This window comes from Pan troglodytes, chromosome 15 (genome assembly GCF_028858775.2).
Source record: "Pan troglodytes isolate AG18354 chromosome 15, NHGRI_mPanTro3-v2.0_pri, whole genome shotgun sequence".
Taxonomy (NCBI): domain Eukaryota; kingdom Metazoa; phylum Chordata; class Mammalia; order Primates; family Hominidae; genus Pan; species Pan troglodytes.
In genome coordinates, this window is record NC_072413.2 from 43,115,754 (window position 1) to 43,135,295 (window position 19,542).

General features: G+C 41.2%; 1 protein-coding gene across 7 annotated transcripts in view; it reads left to right on the forward strand.

The window, feature by feature from the left end:
* Positions 1 to 19,542, forward strand: part of TOGARAM1 (TOG array regulator of axonemal microtubules 1) — a 112,329-nt gene that overhangs the window by 74,416 nt on the left and 18,371 nt on the right. For 5 of the 7 annotated variants that reach the window (XM_009427747.5, XM_009427748.5, XM_009427749.5 and 2 more), the window contains 5 exons: positions 7,232 to 7,337; positions 8,187 to 8,422; positions 9,988 to 10,146; positions 15,859 to 15,985; positions 17,850 to 17,968. In XM_009427747.5, the coding sequence (XP_009426022.4) occupies positions 7,232 to 7,337; positions 8,187 to 8,422; positions 9,988 to 10,146; positions 15,859 to 15,985; positions 17,850 to 17,968 (747 nt within the window). Of the gene's footprint in view, positions 1 to 7,231; positions 7,338 to 8,186; positions 8,423 to 9,987; positions 10,147 to 10,343; positions 10,468 to 15,858; positions 15,986 to 17,849; positions 17,969 to 19,542 lie in introns of all 7 variants that reach the window. The other 2 variants (XR_010150936.1, XM_016926029.4) reach the window with 2 other exon arrangements.

Consider the following 19,542-nt stretch of genomic DNA (forward strand, 5'->3'; position numbering starts at 1 on the left):
AAATAAGTTAAAAGTAGAGATTCAAAAAGATGTTTACCATGTTAACACTAATCAAAAGATAGATTACATGGCCATATTAATATCAAAGTATATTTCAAAGCAAAGAATATTAATGAGAGTATTTATTTTATATTGTTATGTAACAAATTGCCACAAACTTAGTGGATTCAAACCACACAAATTGATTAACTCTCAGTTTTCTGGGTCAAGAGATCAGATATAAGTTAACTCAGCTCTTTGCTCAAAATACCACTAGGCTGAAATCAAAGTATCAGCCAGGGATGTGATCTCTTCTTTCAATTTTCTTAGAAGCTCATTGTTTGGAAGAATTGTCTTCCTTGTAGATGTGCAACTGTGGTTTTCATTTTTGTATTAGTCCGTTTTCATGCTGCTGATAAAGACATATCCAAGAGGAGAAGAAAAATAGTTTTAATTGGATTTAACAGTTCCACATGACTGGGGAGGCCTCAGAATCATGGCGGGAGACAAAAGGCACTTCTTACATGGTGGCAGCAAGAGAAAATGAAGTAAAAGCAGAAACCCCTGATAAACTCATCAGATCTTGTGAGACTTATTCACTATCATGAGAATAGCATGGGAAAGACTGGCCCCCATGATTCAGTTACCTCCCTGTGGTTCCCTCCTGAATCCTGGGACATAGCCAAACCCTATCAATTATCTTACTAGCTGTCAGCCAGGGACCCTCTCATCTTCTAGAGGTCAACCTTGTGTCCTTATTATGTGCCACACACACAGATATAGATTCTCTCAACATGTAGCTTACTTCTTCAAAGTCAGGAGGAGAATCTCTGCTGCTGCTGGTTATCTCTTTTAAGGGAGGTAAAGCCTCCCCAGGATAATCTCCCTTTTGATTAACTTGAAGTCAACTGATTAGGGACCATAATTAAATCTGCAAATCTCTTTTGCTGTCGCACTCAATATGATCACAGGGAGTGATATCCCAACACATTCACGTATCAATCACAGGGAGTGATATCGCAACACATTCATGGAGATGGTGTAATACAGTCTGTGTAAATCAGGAGTAGGAATTATGGATGCCATCTTAGGATTCTGTATACCACATCCAGAATAAAGAGGGTCGTTTTATAGTTATAAAGGAATTAATTCATCAAGAGGACATGGCAGTCCTGATGTTTATTTACCATATAATATTGCTTGAAAATACATTAAGCAAAAACTAATAGAACTGCAAGGAGAAATAAATCTGTAATTATAATAGGAACTTCAATAATCCTCTCTCATTAATTAATAGAACAAGTTGAAAGAAAATCAGTAAAGATGGCCAGGTGTGGTGGCTCATGCCTGTAATCTCAACACTTTGGGAGGCCGAGGCGGGCGGATCACGAGGTCAGGAGATTGAGACCATCCTGGTTAACACGGTGAAACCCCTTCTCTACTAAAAAAAAAAAAGAGCCAGGCATGCCTGTAGTCCCAGCTACTGGGGAGGCTGAGACAGGAGAATCGCTTGAACCCAGGAGTCAGAGGTTATAGTGAGCCTAGATCGGGCCACTGCACGCCAGCCTGGGTGACAGAGCGAGACTCCATCTCAAAAAAAAGAAAAAAGTAAAGATGTAGAAGACTTGGACAACACTTTTTTGTATGTATTTTTAGTAGAGATGGGGTTTTTCTATGTTACTCGGGCTGGTCTCAAATACCTGGGCTCAAGCAATCCATCCACCTCAGCCTTCCAAAGTGTTAGGATTACAGGCTTAGGTCACTGCACCTGGCCTGAACAACAGTATTGACCAATTTTGTCATGGGATCCTTAAGGTGTTACTTTGCCAGCCAGAAACCTCTGTGGCCAGTGCTGCCTTTGCCCAAGTTTTGCTCAGGCCCACTTGGGCTCTTTCCGCCCACTTGGCCTCCCAGGCTGTGCTTGGCTTTTGCTACCAGCCCAGATCCCATGCCTAGAAAGGGTGAGCCAGGCACAGAGCAGCGAGGGGTGCATGAGCATGGGGTCCGGCCGCTGCACACAGCCAGGCATATGCTGGTTGTGGCAGGATAAGCAACTCCATGCACTGGAACAGCTGCTGGCTTCCTGCTACAGCTGGACCAGACGTACCACAAGCAGCTTCCACTGTGGGCACCAGGGAATGTGGTGGCACCCAGAAGCTTGGAGATGCCAGCAACTGCAGAACCCCAAAGAGAGTATCACAGCCCTTGCTTGGGAAGCTCCTAAGTCTGGGTTCCCCATAGGGCCACAGCTCTTTTCTCCTTCTTTCTTCTCACCTTCTCGTTGCCCACAATGTCATGAGCGGTGGCAAAGTGATTGGGGTTGGGGGAGATTTCATCCATGTTTGTGTTACAGATGTTTCAGTCCCGAATTCTTGTCCTGAGTCCAAGAAGAATTAGGTATGTGGACAACTGGAGCATACCTCCAGTTGTGGAGCAAGGTGAAGAGGTGCTTTATTGAGCAACAGTATACCTCTCAGAAGACCTGAAGTGGGTAGCTCCTTTCTGCAGGCAAGTTGTCCTGACATCTGTGCAACCCTCAGTGGAGGGGAGACCCAGAGTGGGTAGCTCCTATCCACAGGCAGGTCATCCTGATGTCTGTGCAGCCCTAAGTGGAGAGGAGACCCGGAGTGGGTAGCTCCTATCCGCAGGCAGGTCGTTTTGGTGTCTCTGCAGCCCTCAGTGGAGAGGAGACCCAGAGTGGGTAGCTTCTATCTGTAGGCAGGTTGTGCTGATGAGTGTACAGCTCTCAGCAGAGAGGAGACCCTTAGAGGGTAGCTTTTCTCCACAGGCAGGTCATCCCATCTTCCAGACTCTGGCTGAGTCCAGGATTTTTATGGGCTTCAGAGGGGAAGACGTGCATATTGATTGGTCCGTGGGCAGGCCTGGAAAAAGCACCATAAGTTCTCACTCCAGTCTGTGGAACTAGCAGCCCACTCCCACAAGCTTCAGTCTGTCCCTGGCTTGAAGGTACGGCTTCACCTGCCCCTTTCTGCCCAGGAGCCTGTCTGCCTCCTGCCACCATCAACCTGCTGTCCATAGTGCCCAGGCTGTTTGTGCTGAGGGGTGCCTGCAGGCCCACACCAAGCCGCTCTTAGCACCCTCCTGGCTTCCTTCCCATGCTTATTGGTGCCCAAAGTCCAGAGGGGACCATGTCAGCACTGCCCCAAGTGTGTGCACACCTGGCTAGGTCCTGACAGCATCCAGGATCAGCCACAACTTTGCTCCAAAATTGGAGGTTGTGCTGGGAGTGGGGAGAACCAGGCAGTGGGAGAAGGCGCTTCTGAGCCTGTGGGGGGCAGGGGGGTTTCCAGGGCCCCTGAGAACACAGGAATGCCCAGGTCTGCAGCTGTGGCTGAGTGGCTGCAGCTGCACCCAGGAGGTCAGGGCTCCTACCCCTTCTACTCAGACGGGGGCATGGCTCCCACCTGTTCCTGGCTCCCGCTGGCTCCAGGGAGCACACAGTCCCAGCGCACTTCCCCTGCCACAGCTGGTGTCTTCACAGCAGCCACTCCAGAGGGGCTGCCACTGCCATCAATGTGACCCAATTAACATTTATAACACATTCCACCTACAGCAGCAGAATTCACATTCTGTTCAAGTCCACAAGATATATTTACCAAGAAAGACCTTATTCTAGGCTATAAAACAAGTAATTTAAAAGGATTCAGATTTTATAAATTTTGTTCTCTGGAATTAAATTGGAAATTAATGACAGGTATTTGGAAAATGCTCAAATATTTAGAAACTAAGTAACACACTTATATGTGTAACCTATGGATCTAAGAAGAAATAAGAAATCAAAAGGAAAATTACAAACTATTTTGAATTTGATGAAATAAAGAATGAAACATCAAAATTTATGGAATGTAGCCAAATTAAAGAGGAATATGTCACAGTATAACACCTATATTAGAAAAGAAGAAAAGTTCTATATCAAGGAAATCAGCTTTCACCTTAAACTAGAAACAGAAGAGCACATGAAGCCCAAAGTAAGCAAAGAAAGGAAATAATAAAGATCCATGTGGAAATCATTGCAGTGGAAAACAATAGAGAAAATCAATGAAAGCAAAAGCAGGTTCTTGGAAGAAGATCAATAAAACGGATAAGCCTCTAGTCAGATTGACCAAGACAAAGAAGAGAAAAATTACAAACATGAAGAATGAGAGAAGAAACATCACTACTGATCATACAGCTGTTAAACAGATAATATAGAAATATGATAAACAGCATGATGCCCCAAAATTCAACAACTTAGGTGAAATGGACAAATTATTTAAAAGACACAAACTACCAAAACTCATTCATAAAGAAATAGATAACTTGTGACCGGGCACGGTGGCTCATGCCTGTAATTCCAGCACTTTGGGAGGCCAAGGCAGGCAGATCACTTGAGGCCAGGAGTTCAAGACCAGCATGGCTAACATGGTGAAACCCCATCTCTACTAAAAATACAAAAATTGGCCAGGTGTGGCGGCCCATGCCTGTAATCCCAGCTATTCAGGAGGCTAAGGCACAAGAATCGCTTGAACCCAGGAGCAGAAGGTTGCAGTGAGATGAGATCGCACCACTGCACTCCAGCCTGGGCAACAAAGCGAGACTCTGTCTCAAAAAAGTAATAATAATAATAACTTGTATAACCCAGTATCTATTCATGAAATTGAATTTTTGTTTAAATTTTCCCACAAAGAGGCCAGGAGTGGTGGCTCACGCCTGTAATCTTAGCACTTTGGGAGGCCAAGGCGGGCAGATCACTTGAGGTCAGGAGTTCGAGATCACCTGGCCAACATGTGAAACCTCATCTCTCCTAAAAATACAATAATTAGCCGGCCATGGTGGCACATGCCTGTAATCCCAGCTACTCCAGAGGCTGAGGCAGGAGAATCACATGAACCCAGGAGGTGGTGGTTGCAGTGAGCTGAGATCACGCCACTGCACTCCAGCCTGGGCAACAGAGCAAGACTCCCTCTCAAAACAAAACAAAACAAAAAAAGTTTCCACAAAGAAAACTTCAGTTTCTGATAGTTTATCCCAAAATTTTTACAAAGATACCAATTCTACATATGCTTCTAGAACGTTGAATAAGATGGAGTTCTTCTCATCTCATTGATTGAGGCCACCATTACTCTGATACTAAAACCATACAAAGACAGGAAGACTACAGACTGATTCTTAATATAGCACAAGAACATAGAGATAAAAATTCTTAACACAGAACTTCTTATTTCCCCTCTTCCTAATCTGAAATATACTTCTCGCTCAGTGTTCACTGTCTTAGTTAATAGCCCTGCCTTACACATTTGGTTGTTCATTCCAAGTCAGGGTTGACTTTTTTTTGTCTTTGTTTGTTTGAGACAGAGTCTCACTGTGTCACCCAGGCTGAAGTGCAGTGGCACGATCACAGCTTACTGCAACCTCGACCTCTGTGGGCTCAGGTGATCCTCCCACTTCAGCCACACAAGTAGCTGTGACTACAGGTGCACACTACTACGCCTGGCTAATTTTTGTATTTTTTGTAGAGACAGAGTTTCACCCAAGCTAGTCTTGAAATACTGGGCTCAAGCAATCTGCCCACCTCAGCCTCCCAAAGTGTTAGGATTATAGGCGTGAGCCACTGCACCTGGCCTCTCATTTCTTTACATTCCATCAATTCTTATATTTTCAGAACATATCCTGAAACCAATTACCTACTGCAATCTCTGCTGCCATCCCTCCAGTTCATGCCGTAATTATCTCCCACATGGCTATCGTAGTTTCATCACCGGTTTCCATGCTTGCATTATTACTCCATCTCATATAACAGCCATTGATGCTGTTAAGATATAAACCAGACCATGGGACTTCCTCACAGAAAGCACTTTGGTAGCTCTCTGGAACACTAGGGAAAAAATTTTAAATCCTTACCAAAAATTGTAACTGTTTATTACCAAGGGACAGATAATGAAGGATCAGCTAACCAGGCCTATTGTTAAATCATAAAAGGGTCTATGCATCAAGAAGATGTATCAGTCCTAACACACACACACACACATACACATACACATAAATACATATAGAGAGAGCATGCATGAATGCTTCAGAATACATGAAGAAAACAACTAATAGAAATTTAAGGAGAAATACACAAATCTACAATTATATCTATTATAATTGTATAAGGTATACAATTATAGATTGTGTAAGTTAATATAATTATAATCTTTTAAATCTAAAAGATATAAAAGTTATCTTTACACTATAATGTAGTCTAATAAGTGCACAGTAGTATTGTGCCTAAAAAAATCAATATGCCTTAATTAAAAAATACTTAATTGCTAAAAAATACTACTGATCACCTGAACCCTCAGTGAGTTGTAATCTTTTTGCTAGTGGAGGATCTTACCCTGATGTTGATGGCTGCTGACTGATCAGGGTGGTAGTGGCTGGCTGTGGTAATTTTAGCAATCACAGTAAATATTACTGCCCATTGACAGTGTACCTGGTCACTCAGGAGCTCTGATGGAGATGTACAAGGAGATTAATGTTGTTTTCATGCATGCTAACATAATTTCAATTCTGAAAATTTAGCACCTAAGAATCATACTGGTTTTGAAAGTCCTAGATGGCATCTTCTAATAGGAGGCTGTTTCATTTACATTGAATATCTGCTGTTTCGTGTAGCTACTTGTATCTATTACCTTACCTAGATCTTATGGATAACTTGCTGCAGCTTCTACATTAGCACCTACTGCTTCACATTGCACTTTTATTTTATTTTTTCTCTTTGAGACGGAGTCTTGCTTTGTCATCCAGGCTGGAGTGCAGTGGTGCGATCTTGGCTCACTGCAACCTCCACCTCCCAGGTTTAAGTGATTCTCCTGCCTCAGCCTCCCGAGTAGCTGGGATTACAGGTGTCCACCACCATGCCCAGCTGATTTTTGTATTTTCAGTAGAGACAGCGTTTCACCATGTTGGCCTGGCTGGTCTCAAACTCCTGACCTCTTGATCCACCTGCCTCGGCCTCCCAAAGTGCTGGTATTACAGACATGATTCACTGCACCCACCCCACATTGCACTTTTATGTTATGGAGATGGCTTCTTTCCCTCAACCTCATGAACCAACCTCTGCTAAACTCAAAACTTTTCTTCTGAGCCTTTCTCACGTTTCTGAACCTCTTCCTTGGCAATATTCCATACACAGAAAATAAGACATTTGTGATCCTGTTCCAGTTGAGTCCCATTTAACGAATGATCTTGTCATTTCTTTTTCTCATAGGGAGAAGAAAATTGAGGGACTGAATTTTATTAGATGCTTAGCTGCTTTTCATTCTGAGATACTGAACACAAAGTTGCATGAAACAAATTTTGCAGTTGTTCAAGAGGTAAACTTATTTTTCAGATGAGTTAAGGATTGTTAGAATAACAAAGGATAAATATGCTATGTTTATTTGACCTTTAAAATTTTTAAACAACTCTGTACCATATGATATAAAAGGCTTGTATTTAATTAAAGTAGTCCATGTCTTAATTTGCAACATTAAGAGAAACTTAATAGATGTTGATTCTTAGGACAAAAGATAATATATATTAAGATGTGGGGTTTTGTTTGTTTGTTTTTGAAACGGAGTCTTGCTCTGTTGCCCAGGCTGGAGTGCAGTGGTGGGATCTCGGGTCACTGCAACCTTCTCCTCCTAGGTTCAAGAGACTCTCCTGCCTCAGTCTCCCAAGTAGCTGGGATTACAGGCACACACCACCACACCTGGCTAATTTTTGTATTTTGAGTAGAGACAGGGTTTGACCATATTGGCCAGGCTGGTCTTGAACTCCTGACCTCAGGTGATCCACCCACCTCGGCCTCCCAAAGTGCTGGGATTATAGGTGTAAGCCACCACGCCCGGTTTAAGATACGTTACTTGAAGCCAGGAGTTTGAGACCAGTCGGCCCAACATGGCAAAACCCCATTTTGACTAAAAATACAAAAATTAGCCAGGCATGGTGGTGTGCATCTGTAATCCTAGCTACTCAGGTGGCTGAGGCATGAGAATTGCTTGGACCTGGGAGGCAGAGGTTACAGTGAGCCGAAATCATGCTACTGCACTCCAGCCTGGTCGACAGAGCGAGACCCTAACTCAAAAAAAAAAAAAAAAAAATTGTAAAATTCCTTTGCAAGTTATTATTAGTGATTTTCTTGCAGAATATCAGCAAAATGTACATTTTGAATTTTTTTTTAGGTGAAAAATTTACGTTCTGGAGTTTCTCGTGCTGCTGTGGTCTGTTTAAGTGATCTTTTCACTTATTTGAAAAAGAGCATGGATCAAGAGCTAGATACCACAGTAAAAGTTTTGTTGCACAAGGCTGGTGAATCAAATACATTTATAAGAGAAGATGTTGACAAAGCATTGAGAGCTATGGTTAATAATGTAACTCCTGCACGTGCAGTTGTTTCTCTTATCAATGGTGGACAAAGGTAATGTTCAAAATAACCTTGAAATGTCTTTAAACAAAAAATGAAATGTTGCAATCGGGAGTGTAGAAAAGAAACAAGCAAATCTTAGTAGTATATCAGTCAAAAAACATTTATTAAAAAGTTCCTATGAGATAAACATTATACTACATGCCGAATATGAAAAGAATAATTTTTTATTATTTTTCTCATAGAATATGTATACTTCTTTTGTCCCTCGGGCACCTTGCAAAATGTCTGCCACACAAAATCATCTAGGCAATTTGGCTTTAGGAGACTTACAATTATTATTTTTTCATTAATTTTTATTTCAATAGCTTTTGGGGTACAAGTGGTTTTTTGTTACATGGGTGAATTGTATAATAGTGAATTCTGAGATTTTTGTGCACCCATCACTTGAGTAGTGAACATTGTACCTAATGTGTAGTTTTTATCCCTCACCCCCCTCCTGCTCTCCTTCTTTCTCTAAAGTTCATTATATAAAGTTCATTGTATATATCACCCTGTATGACTTTGCATACTCATAACTTAGCTGCCACTTATAGGTGAGAACATATGGTTTTTGGTGTTTCACTCCACTATTAGAATAATGGCCTCCAGCTCTATCCAAGTTTGCTGCAAAAGACACTATTTAATTCATTTTAATGGCAGAGTAGTATTCCATGGTGTGTGTGTATATATATATATATGTGTGTGTGTGTGTATATATATGTATATATATACACATATATACACACATATATGTGTATATATATACACATATATACACATATATATACACATATATATAAAAAACATTTTCTTTATCCACTGATTAGTCAATGGGCACTTAGGTTGGTTCCACATCTTTGTAATTTTGAATTTTGTTGCTATAAACATACATGTGCAAGTATCTTTTTCACATAATGACTTTTCATTTGGGTAGATTCCAAGTAGTAGGATTGCTAGATCAAATGGTAGATCTACTTTTAGCTCAATAAAAGTTATTGTAATAACGTTACCCTATTGTTATTCCAATAATGTTATTTACATTCATAGATCTATAACTAAATGTCAGTTTTGTTTTGCTTTTAACTTTTGGGGAAGGGATAAGTAATGCAAATAATTTGACATTTTAGACTCACAGGATGATTGTTGAGGAGCTGTTAAATCATTTAACTTTAAGATAGATCTTTAGCCTCACGTGGTGGCTCATACCTGTAATCCCAGCACTTTGGGAGGCCAAGGTGAGAAGATCCCTTGAGTCCAGGAGTTCGAGAACAGCCTGGGCAACATAGTAAGACCTCGTCTGTACTAAAAATAAAATCAAATTACCTGGGTGTGGTGGCACATGCCTGTGGCCTCAGCTACTTGGGAGGCTAAGGCAGGAGGATCACTTGAACCCAGGAGGTCAAAGCTGCAGTAAGCCATGATTGCATCACTGCATTCCAGCCTCAGTGACAGAGCAAGACCCTGTCCCAAAAAACAAAACCAAAATACAAACAAACAAAAACAACCCATAGATCCATAGATCTTTGGAGAATAGTTTATATAACAACTCTGTTTTAATTGATCATGTCTCCTTGTAGCCATTTACACATTGCTGTAAGAAGGTGTACAGCCCAGCATTTATCAGATGTATTGGAATTTATGGAACCAGAACGTATTTTATCTGCAGCAAAGGATATGGCTGAACGCATATTACCAGCTGCTGCTAAGTTTGCTCAAGACAGTTCACAAGAAACCAGGTGAATATCTGCTAATGTTTGCTAAATCTATTATTAATAAGGGCTTAAAAGTAGGAAAAGAAAGAAAGTTTAAAGAAGAATGAACATTTTCTAAATGGAGAAGTGGGGTCCCAGGGATTGGTGCTGGGGGATGGTCTTATTTAACCAGTTTGTAAATATTCTTGAGGGAGTGCACAGTGAATTCTCCAAATTTACAGATGACACTACATACTTCTGGGTAGTGAGATGCCAAGTCACAGGGATGAACTTCATGAAAACGGCACAAGACTGTGTGAGTGGGCAGAAAAGTGGCAGAAGAACTTCATTATGGGCAAATGTAAGGTAATGCATTTAGGGGAAAATGATATATTTTCCAAGCAATCAGGTAAAATAAGGAAATAGGTACACATGAAAAATACAGGAATAAGGCGGGTCGTGGTGGCTCACGCCTGTAATCCCAGCACTTTGGGAGGCTGAGGCAGGTGGATCATGAGATCAGGAGTTCGAGACAAGCCTGGCCAACATGGTGAAACCCCGTCTCTACTAAAAATACAATAAAATTAGCCGGGCATGGTGGCAGGCGCCTGTAATCTCAGCTACTCTGGAGGCTGAGGCAGGAGAATCGCTTGAACCCGGGAGGCGGAGGTTGCAGTGAGCCGAGATTGCGCCATTGCACTCCAGCCTGGGTGACAGAGCGAGACTCTGTCTCAAAAAAAAAAAAAAGAAAGAAAAATACAGGAATAATGCATAACAATATATTATCCTACAAAACATGAGATATCTGCAGTGTGAAAACTACACAAATTTCTGATGCTTTTACTGGAAAAACAATTTTATGAAGTTTAAGAACAGTCAGAGAAAAACAACACAATAATTAAGATGTGGATGATATAATGGCTGTGGTGGTGACAGAAATTTTGGATGTAGTCAGATGCTTATGTTAAATTTCTAGTCCCCGTCATTGTTTGTCCTTAAGCAAGTTACTTAATTTCTGTTAGTCTCTGTTTCCTTGTCTATAAAATTAGGAAGGGTGGACTAGGTGACCAGTAATGTCCCATATAAAATCTAAAATTTTTATAGTAATGATATATGGCCGGGTGCGGTGGCTCACACCTGTAATCCCAGCACTTTGGGAGGTGGAGGCAGGTAGATCACCTGAGGTCAGGAGTTTGAGACCAGCCTGCGAACATGGTTAAAACCCCGCCTCTACTCAAAATATAAAAATTAGCCAGGCATGGTGGCACATGCCTGTAATCCCAGCTACCTAGGAGGCTGAAGCAGGAGAATCACACCAACCTGGGAGGCAGAGGTTGCAGTGAGCTGAGATTGTGCCACTGCACTCCAGCCTGAGAAACAGAGCGAGACTCCATCTCAAAAAAAAAAAAAACAAAAAAAAAACGGCTGGTTTTGGTGGCTTACACCTGTAATCCCAGCACTTTGGGAGGCTGAGGCGGGCGGCTCACAAGATCAAGAGATTGAGACCATTCTGGCCAACATGGTGAAACCCCATCTCTACTAAAAATACAAAAATTAGCCGGGCATGGCGGCATGCGCCTGTAGTTCCAGCTACTCGGGAGGCTGAGGCAGGAGAATCTCTTCAGCCACTGCACTCCAGCCTAGAGACAGAGCAAGACTCCATCTCAAAAAAAAAAAAAAAAAAAGGATAATTTTTTAAAAGAATCTGAGTCATAAAGATTAAAGTAAAGAAGTACATAAAATGTTTATTATTTTAAGACAAAGATGTTCATTACTTTAGGTATCTGGAGTTAATATCATGGAACTCATTATATCTAAAGATAATACAGAAAGTAAATATATTAGTTTTTCATTGCTGTGTAAAGTTTAACACAAATGTAGGAGCTTAAGGCAACCACATTTTTTGGCTTAGAGTTCTTTAGGTCAGAAGTCTGGCATGGCTCACCTCAGTTCACTGCCTATGGTTTCAGAAGGCCAAAATCAGGGTGATAGCAGTGCTGGGCTTTGCCAAATTCAATTCCTTGTGGTTATAAGACTGAGGTCAGCTGGGCGTGGTGGCTCACACCTATAATCCCAGCACTTTGGGAGTTGGAGGCGGGTGGATCACCTGAGGTCAGGAGTTCAAGACCAGCCTAAACAACATGATGAAACCCCGTTTCTATTAAAAATACAAAAATTAGCTGGGCGTGGTGGCGTGTGCCTATAATCCCAGCTACTCAGGAGGCTGAAGCAGGAGAATTGCTTGAACCTAGGAAGTGGAGGTTGCAGTGAGTCGAGATCACACTATTGCATTCCAACCTGGGTGACAGAGTGAGACAGAGGGTTGACTCAGGCCAGAACATCCGCCCAGTAGGTTGACAGCAAATGGTCAATGGGTAAGGAGCCCAGGACAGAGACAAACTTCTCAAAAAAAAAAAAGACTGAGGTCTGCATTTCCTTGCTGGCTGTCAGTGAGGGTCCTTGCTCAGCTCCTTAACACCACTCACATTTCTTTGCATGCAACCCTCCTCTGTTTTTAAGCCAGCAATAACATGTTGAGCTCCCCTTCATAGGATCTTTCAGACTTCCTCTTTTTGTACCAGTCACAGAAAGCGCTCTGCTTTTTTTTTTTGGAGACAGAGTCTTGCTCTGTCACCCAGGTTGAAGTGCAGTGGCGCCATCTCGGCTCACTGCAAGCTCCGCCTTCCGGGTTCAAGCGATTCTGCCTCAGCCTCCTGAGTAGCTGGGACTACAAGCGCCTGCCACCACACCCGGCTAATTTTTTGTATTTTTGGTAGAGATGGGGTTTCACCGTGTTAGCCAGGATCACCTCGATCTCCTGACCTTGTGATCCACCTGCCTCGGCCTCCCAAAGTGCTGGGATTATAGGTGTGAGCCACCGCACCCGGCCAGAAAGTTCTCTTCTTTTAAGGGCTCATTTGATTAGATTAATTCCACCAGATCATGTCATTACTTTAAGGTTAACTGTGCTATATGATATAACATAATCTTGGGAGTGATATCTTATTATATTCACAAATTTTAGGGATTGGAGCAGGACATCTTTGGGGAACCATTTTAAAGTTCTGCATCTCACGTTAATGTTCAAAAAAATTCAAGAGGGTTAGATCATGATAGGCTAGTTAGGAATAAAAGATGTTCTTTTCTCCCTCTCTATCACCTTGTTAAAAAAAAAAAAGATTTCTTAATGGCCATCTCATGTGCTTCTTTACTTAACCTTTCCTTGATGGCATAGTAATTCTTTCTAGCCCATTTTGTCATTTCTTAGATTCTTATTTAAAGTTATAAAATTATAAAATGGTTACAATTAATTTTCGAGTTTTGTATTTCTCACATTTTGTGTCCCTGGTCTCTGCTGACTTGTTTGTTTTAGCCTTTCTCATATCATTGGGCCCCCTGTAATAGACCTAGAGTCCTTAACATTCCAGGCTAAACATTAGAATTGCCCTTGGAAATATAACTGATTAGGAGCTACTTATCTGGATATAGACCTTATTCTGGTTGTGGAGAAAGGTAATATTTATTCTCTGACATCACTTCTCTTCCTGCAATTTCATTACATTTGAAGGGGTCACGTTGAGATATGTGATCTTTTTCTTTTTGGAGACAGGGTCTTGCTCTTTAGCCCAGGCTGGAGTACAGTGGTATAATCTCGGCTCACTGCTACCTCCACCTCCTGAGCTCAAGTGATCCTCCCACCTCAGCCTCCCGAGTAGCTGGGACTACAGGCGTGTGTCACCATGCCTGGCTAAGTTTTGTATTTTTTGTAGAGATGGGGTGTTGCCATGTTGCTGAAGCTGGTCTTGAACTCTTGGGCTCAAGCAGTCCACCTACCTTGTCCTCTCAAAGTGCTGGGATTATAGGTGTGAGCCACTGCGCCTGGTCAAGACGGGTGGTCTTAAGATCATCCTGTATCCCCCCAATCCACAAAACCCACAAAAGCCTGCCTTTTTCTCGTTCCTTTTTTTTCCCCCAAGACTCTGTCACCCAGGCTAGAGGGCAGTGGTGCAATCTCAGTTCACTGCAACCTCCACCTCCCAGGTTCAAGCGATTCTCATGCCTCAGCCTCCTAAGTTGCTGGGATTACAGGCATGTGCCACCATGCCTGGCTGATTTTTGTATTTTTAGTAGACACGGGGTTTCACCATGTTGGCCAGGCTAGTCTCTAACTCCTGGCCTCAGGTGATCCACCTGCCTTGGCCTCCCAAAGTGCTGGGATTACAGGTGTGAGCCACCACGCCCAGCCTCTTCTCTGGTTCTTTTTGTGCCATATATTCCAAGTTGTGAGTAAAAGTGTAACTGTGATTTATTTTAGGGCCCGGCCTCATTGAAGATGAATAGTGTGGTACTATTTTGAAGTAGTATAAGACATCTGTGTGCTAAAATATCTCCAGTATGCACTTCCATGATATCTGAATTTCCACCATTAGAATCATTGGGCTTAAAGTATTATGCTAAGATGATTATTTTATAATTCATATAAATAAGAAAACCTAGTTTTTGAGATTATTACCTGTATTAACATATCAGTCACAATTTTATCAACTAACCTTGGGTGTATTTTAGGTAGTAAAGAATAGGATTCTGAAGAATCAGAACCCTGGTAAGTTTTGGCTAGGGAAAAACAGAGAATGAGAAATACAGGACCTAGGGAGGGTTGACTCAGGCCAGAACATCTGGCCCTTAGGTGGACAGCAAATGGTCAATGGGCAAGGAGCCCAGGATGGAGGAAAACTTCACAATTCTCCCAAATGCCAGCATTGATATGGACCTTGGGGTGCCTGAAAAATAGAATCAAAGCTTTTGTCTCTCCATCTGGCACATGGCAGAAGGATTTGAAGACAGTGACTTTAAACGGGGATTATGGGAGCATCCCAACAGATGCTTTTTTTTTTTTTTGAGACGCAGTCTCACTCTGTTGTCCAGGCTGGAGTGCAATGGTGTGATCTCGGCTCACTGCAACCTCCACCTCCTGGATTCAAATGATTTTCCTGCCTCAGTCTCCTGAATAGCTGGGATTACCTGAGCACGCCAACACATCCGGCTAATTTTTGTATTTTTTTAGGAGAGACGGGGTTTCATCATGTTGGCCAGGCTGATCTCGAACTCCTGACCTTGTGATCCACCTGCCTTGGCCTCCCAAAGTGCTGGGATTACAGGCATGAGCCACTGTACCTGGCCACAGATGCTTCTTAACTTACAATGAGGTTATATCCCAATAAACCCATCATGAATAGGAATTATCATAAGCCAAAAGTGCATTTAAACACCTAACCTACCAAACATCATAACGTAGCCAAGCCTTACCTTAAACATGCTGAGAACACTTACATTAGCCTACGCTTGGACAGAATCATCTGGCAACACAGTACATTGTAGAGTATGGTGATCATATGGCTGAGTGCGAGCTGTGGCTCGCTGCTGCTGCCCAGCATCTTAAAAGAGTGTCATACTGCATATGACTAGCCATGGAAAAAGTCAAAATTCAAAGTATGGTTTCCACAGAATCATATCTCTTTCACACTATTATAAAGTTGAAAAATTATAAGTCAAACCGTTCTAAGTCGGAGACCATCTGTACCCTCTAGGGTATCCTATACAGTTAGGATATCTATATTTTCATGGTTATTTAATATAGGGATGGTAATCTTGATGTTTGATAGGTGTTTTTTTTCTATTGAAACAATGCATCTAAGGTCAGAAACTGAGCTTATTAATGTCTAAAAAGTAATATACCTGTTTTTCAAATACTCACAGGTATTATGGTCGAAAGATGCTGTTCTTCATGATGTGTCATCCTAACTTTGAAAAAATGCTTGAAAAGTATGTCCCATCTAAAGATTTGCCATATATTAAGGACTCTGTTAGAAACTTACAGCAAAAGGTATGTGGGAAAAGTTTGTTTTATAAACAGCTTTATAAGCAAAGCTTGTTTTTACATCCAGGTAAAGGATAGGAATAATTATTTATTTGATTATTTCTCTGTTAATCATTTGGACTATTGGACTATATCTGCAATAGCATTTCAACAATTACAATACTAAGTAGACATACATATTGTGAAGCCTTGGAAGTAAATGTTTATTGCACAGAAGCTTGATGTTTGCTAGAATATAGTTTGGCTTATTGGAGTTAACAAGACATGGGTTTGAATTGCAGCTCTAACAGTTAGCAACTGTGTAACTTACACATGCCTCTTCATTTCTCTAACTAGAATTCTCACTTTATAAAATGAGGATAATAATGTTTACCATGTTTAGTCCCTGCTTTATTTACCTTGCATGTCCCACTATTAGAGCTATTACCACACTGCAGAACATTTTTAGGGAGCTCCTTGAGGGTAAGTGCAATGTCTTTTTTTTTTTTTCTTCTTTCTTTTGAGACAGAGTCTTGCTGTGCCACCAGGCTAGAGTGCAGTGGTGTGATCTCGGCTCACTACAACCTCCACCTCTTGGGTTCAAGCGATTCTCCTGCCTCAGCCTCTCGAGTAGCTGGGATTACAGGCGCCCACCACCACGCCCAACTAATTTTTTGTATTTTTTAGTAGAGACGGGGTTTCACCATGTTGGCCAGGCTTGTCTTGAACTCCTGACCTCAGGTGATCCGCCTGACTCGGCCTCCCAAAGTGCTGGGATTACAGGCGAGAGCCAATGCGCCCAGCCATGCCATGTCTTATTTGTCCTGGTAGATAATGGGAATTCAGTAATGTCTGATAAATGAGTGACTGAGAGAATACCAAGTGAAATAAAATATGAAAAGTAATCTATTTACATATTATTTTAAAAATATGTTTAATTTAATAAAGTAAAATTTTTCTATTGTAATTTATGTCATTTCTCTCTGATGACCTTGGGATAAGGACTCACTTGTGAAGGAATAATATTACAAAAATAATGTAGCAATAGACATTTTAGAGCATTTTTTTCTGCCCGTTGAGCCTGAAGGTTTCAGCTTAGTTCATATCAGAACTTATTAATATAACCATGCAAAAAAAAATAATCTGACTAAAATGAAGCAGATTGCATCTGTGAGTCTTTCCAGTACAGGAAAAGTTTTAAATAGTTCTCATCAAAATGTTTATTCTCACACTCCTAATGTTGCATAGGAACAACAGTGTTCAGTGTTTATGGACTGTGTTCATATATTCTACATAGATTTTAAGCTTTAAGAAGAGTAGTTACGAAATACAGCATATTATTATTATTATTATTTTTTGAAACAGAGTCATGCTCTGTCGCTCAGGCTGGAGTGCAGTGGCACGATCTTAGCTCACTGCAACCTCTGCCTCTGGGTTCAAGGAATTCTCCTGCCTCAGCCTCCCAAATAGCTAGGATTACACCACCATGCCCAGCTAGTTTTTGTGCTTTTAGTTGAGACAGGGTTTCCCCATGTTGGCCAGGCTGGTATCAAACTCCTGACCTCAGATGATCCACCTGCCTCAGCCTCCCAAAGTGCTGGGATTACAGGTGTGAGCCACCACACCCAGCCCAAAATACAGCATATTAATTTTTAGTTTTTAACTCGTTTTTACAAGTCAATATATATTTTCCCATTAGTCACGTATTTTGTTAATTTACTGCTAACTACAAGGTGTTTTATGTATCTCATACTCTTTAAAGCATATCAGGTTATTAAAATACTTTCCATCTTAAAAAATCAATGATGCCTACTTTGAAAATTACATTGTGTAAATTATTTCACTAGTAGTTTTAAAATTCGTATTATACTAGTTTTATATTTACTTGCAGGGTTTGGGGGAGATACCATTAGATACTCCTTCAGCAAAAGGAAGACGATCTCATACTGGCAGTGTTGGAAATACAAGATCATCATCTGTTTCTAGAGATGCTTTCAATTCAGCTGAAAGGTAAGATGATGTAATAGTCCTCATCAGAGAAATTACTCCCTTGTGATAGTAGTCTCATTTGGATGTTTTCATAAACTACCCCAGGGGTATTTGCCAAAATTTAATGGAGTTTTAAAAGTTTGCTTAGGATCCAGAAAGTGTGAGGTAATTAGATTTAATAAGGCAATTATATATTTACAGCAACTTGCTTTTATTTGCACTGGACATTAGCAATGCTTTAGTGTTATTGAACTTGTCGATGTTAGGCCTATTTTGGACAACTCTGATTAATTTTTAAAAAATTTATAGCCTTTATTTTTCCCCCGATTGTAAAGTAATACATAATTATGGTTAAAGGGGAAAAAAAACCTTTAGAAAATGAAAGCATTACAAGGATTTGGAAGGCCAGAAGTGGTGGCTTACACCTGTAATCCAAGCACTTTGGGAGGCTGAGGCAGGCAGAATTGTTTGAGCTCAGGAGTTCGAGATCAGCCTGGGCAACATGGCAAAACCCTATCTCTACCAAAAAAATACAAAAATTAGCCGGGCCTGGTGGTTTTTGTTACCTGTGATTTTGAGGTCTTAGTCATGAATTATTTACATAGACCAATGTCCAGAAGAGTACTGCCTAGATTTTCTTCTTGTATTTTTATAAATGTAGGTCCCAAATTTAAGTCTTTAATCCATTTAGTTGATTTTTATATAAGGTGAGAGATACTGTTTCATTCTGCATATGGCAATCTAATTTTTTCAGCATCATTTATTGAAAAGAGTGCTCTTTCCTCCATGTATGTTCTTGTCAGCTTTGTCAAAGATCAGTTGGTTGTAGATATGTGGCTTTATTTCTGGGTTCTCTATTCTGTTCCATTAATGTATGTATCTGTTTTTAGACCAGTACCATGTTGTTTGGGTTTTATAGCCTTATCGTGCAATTTGAAGCCAGGTAATGTGATGCCTCTAGCATTGTTGGTTTTGCTTAAGGTTGCTTTGGCTGGCTGGGCGCCATGGCTCACACCTGTAATCCCAGCACTTTGGGATGCTGAGGCGGGTGGATCACGAGGTCAGGAGTTCAAGACCAGCCTGGCCAACGTAGTGAAACCCCGTCTCTAGTAAAACTACAAAAAATTAGCCGGGCATGGTGGAGGGTGCCTGTAATCCCAGCTACTTGGGAGGCTGAGGCAGGAGAATTGCTTGAATCCAGGAGGCGGAGGTTGCAGTGAGCTGAGATCACGCCATTGGATTCCAGCCTGGGCAGAGTGAGACTCCATCTCAAAAAAAAAAAAAAAAAAAAAGATTGCTTTGGCTACTTGGGCTCTTTTTTTTTTTTTTTCTTCCAAAAAAAGGTTCAGTGAGCCACGAATTTTAGGATTGTTTTTTCTAAGTCTGTGATAAATGATATTGGTATTTTGATAGGGATTGCATTCAGACTGTAGACTGCTTTTGGCAGTATGGTCGTTTTAATTATTCTGATCCATGAACCTGGGATGTTTTTCCATTTGTTTGTGTCATCTACAACTTTTGTCAGCGTTTTTTAGTTTTCCTTGTAGAGATCTTTTACCTCCTTGGTTAAAAATATACTCCTAGGTATTTTATTT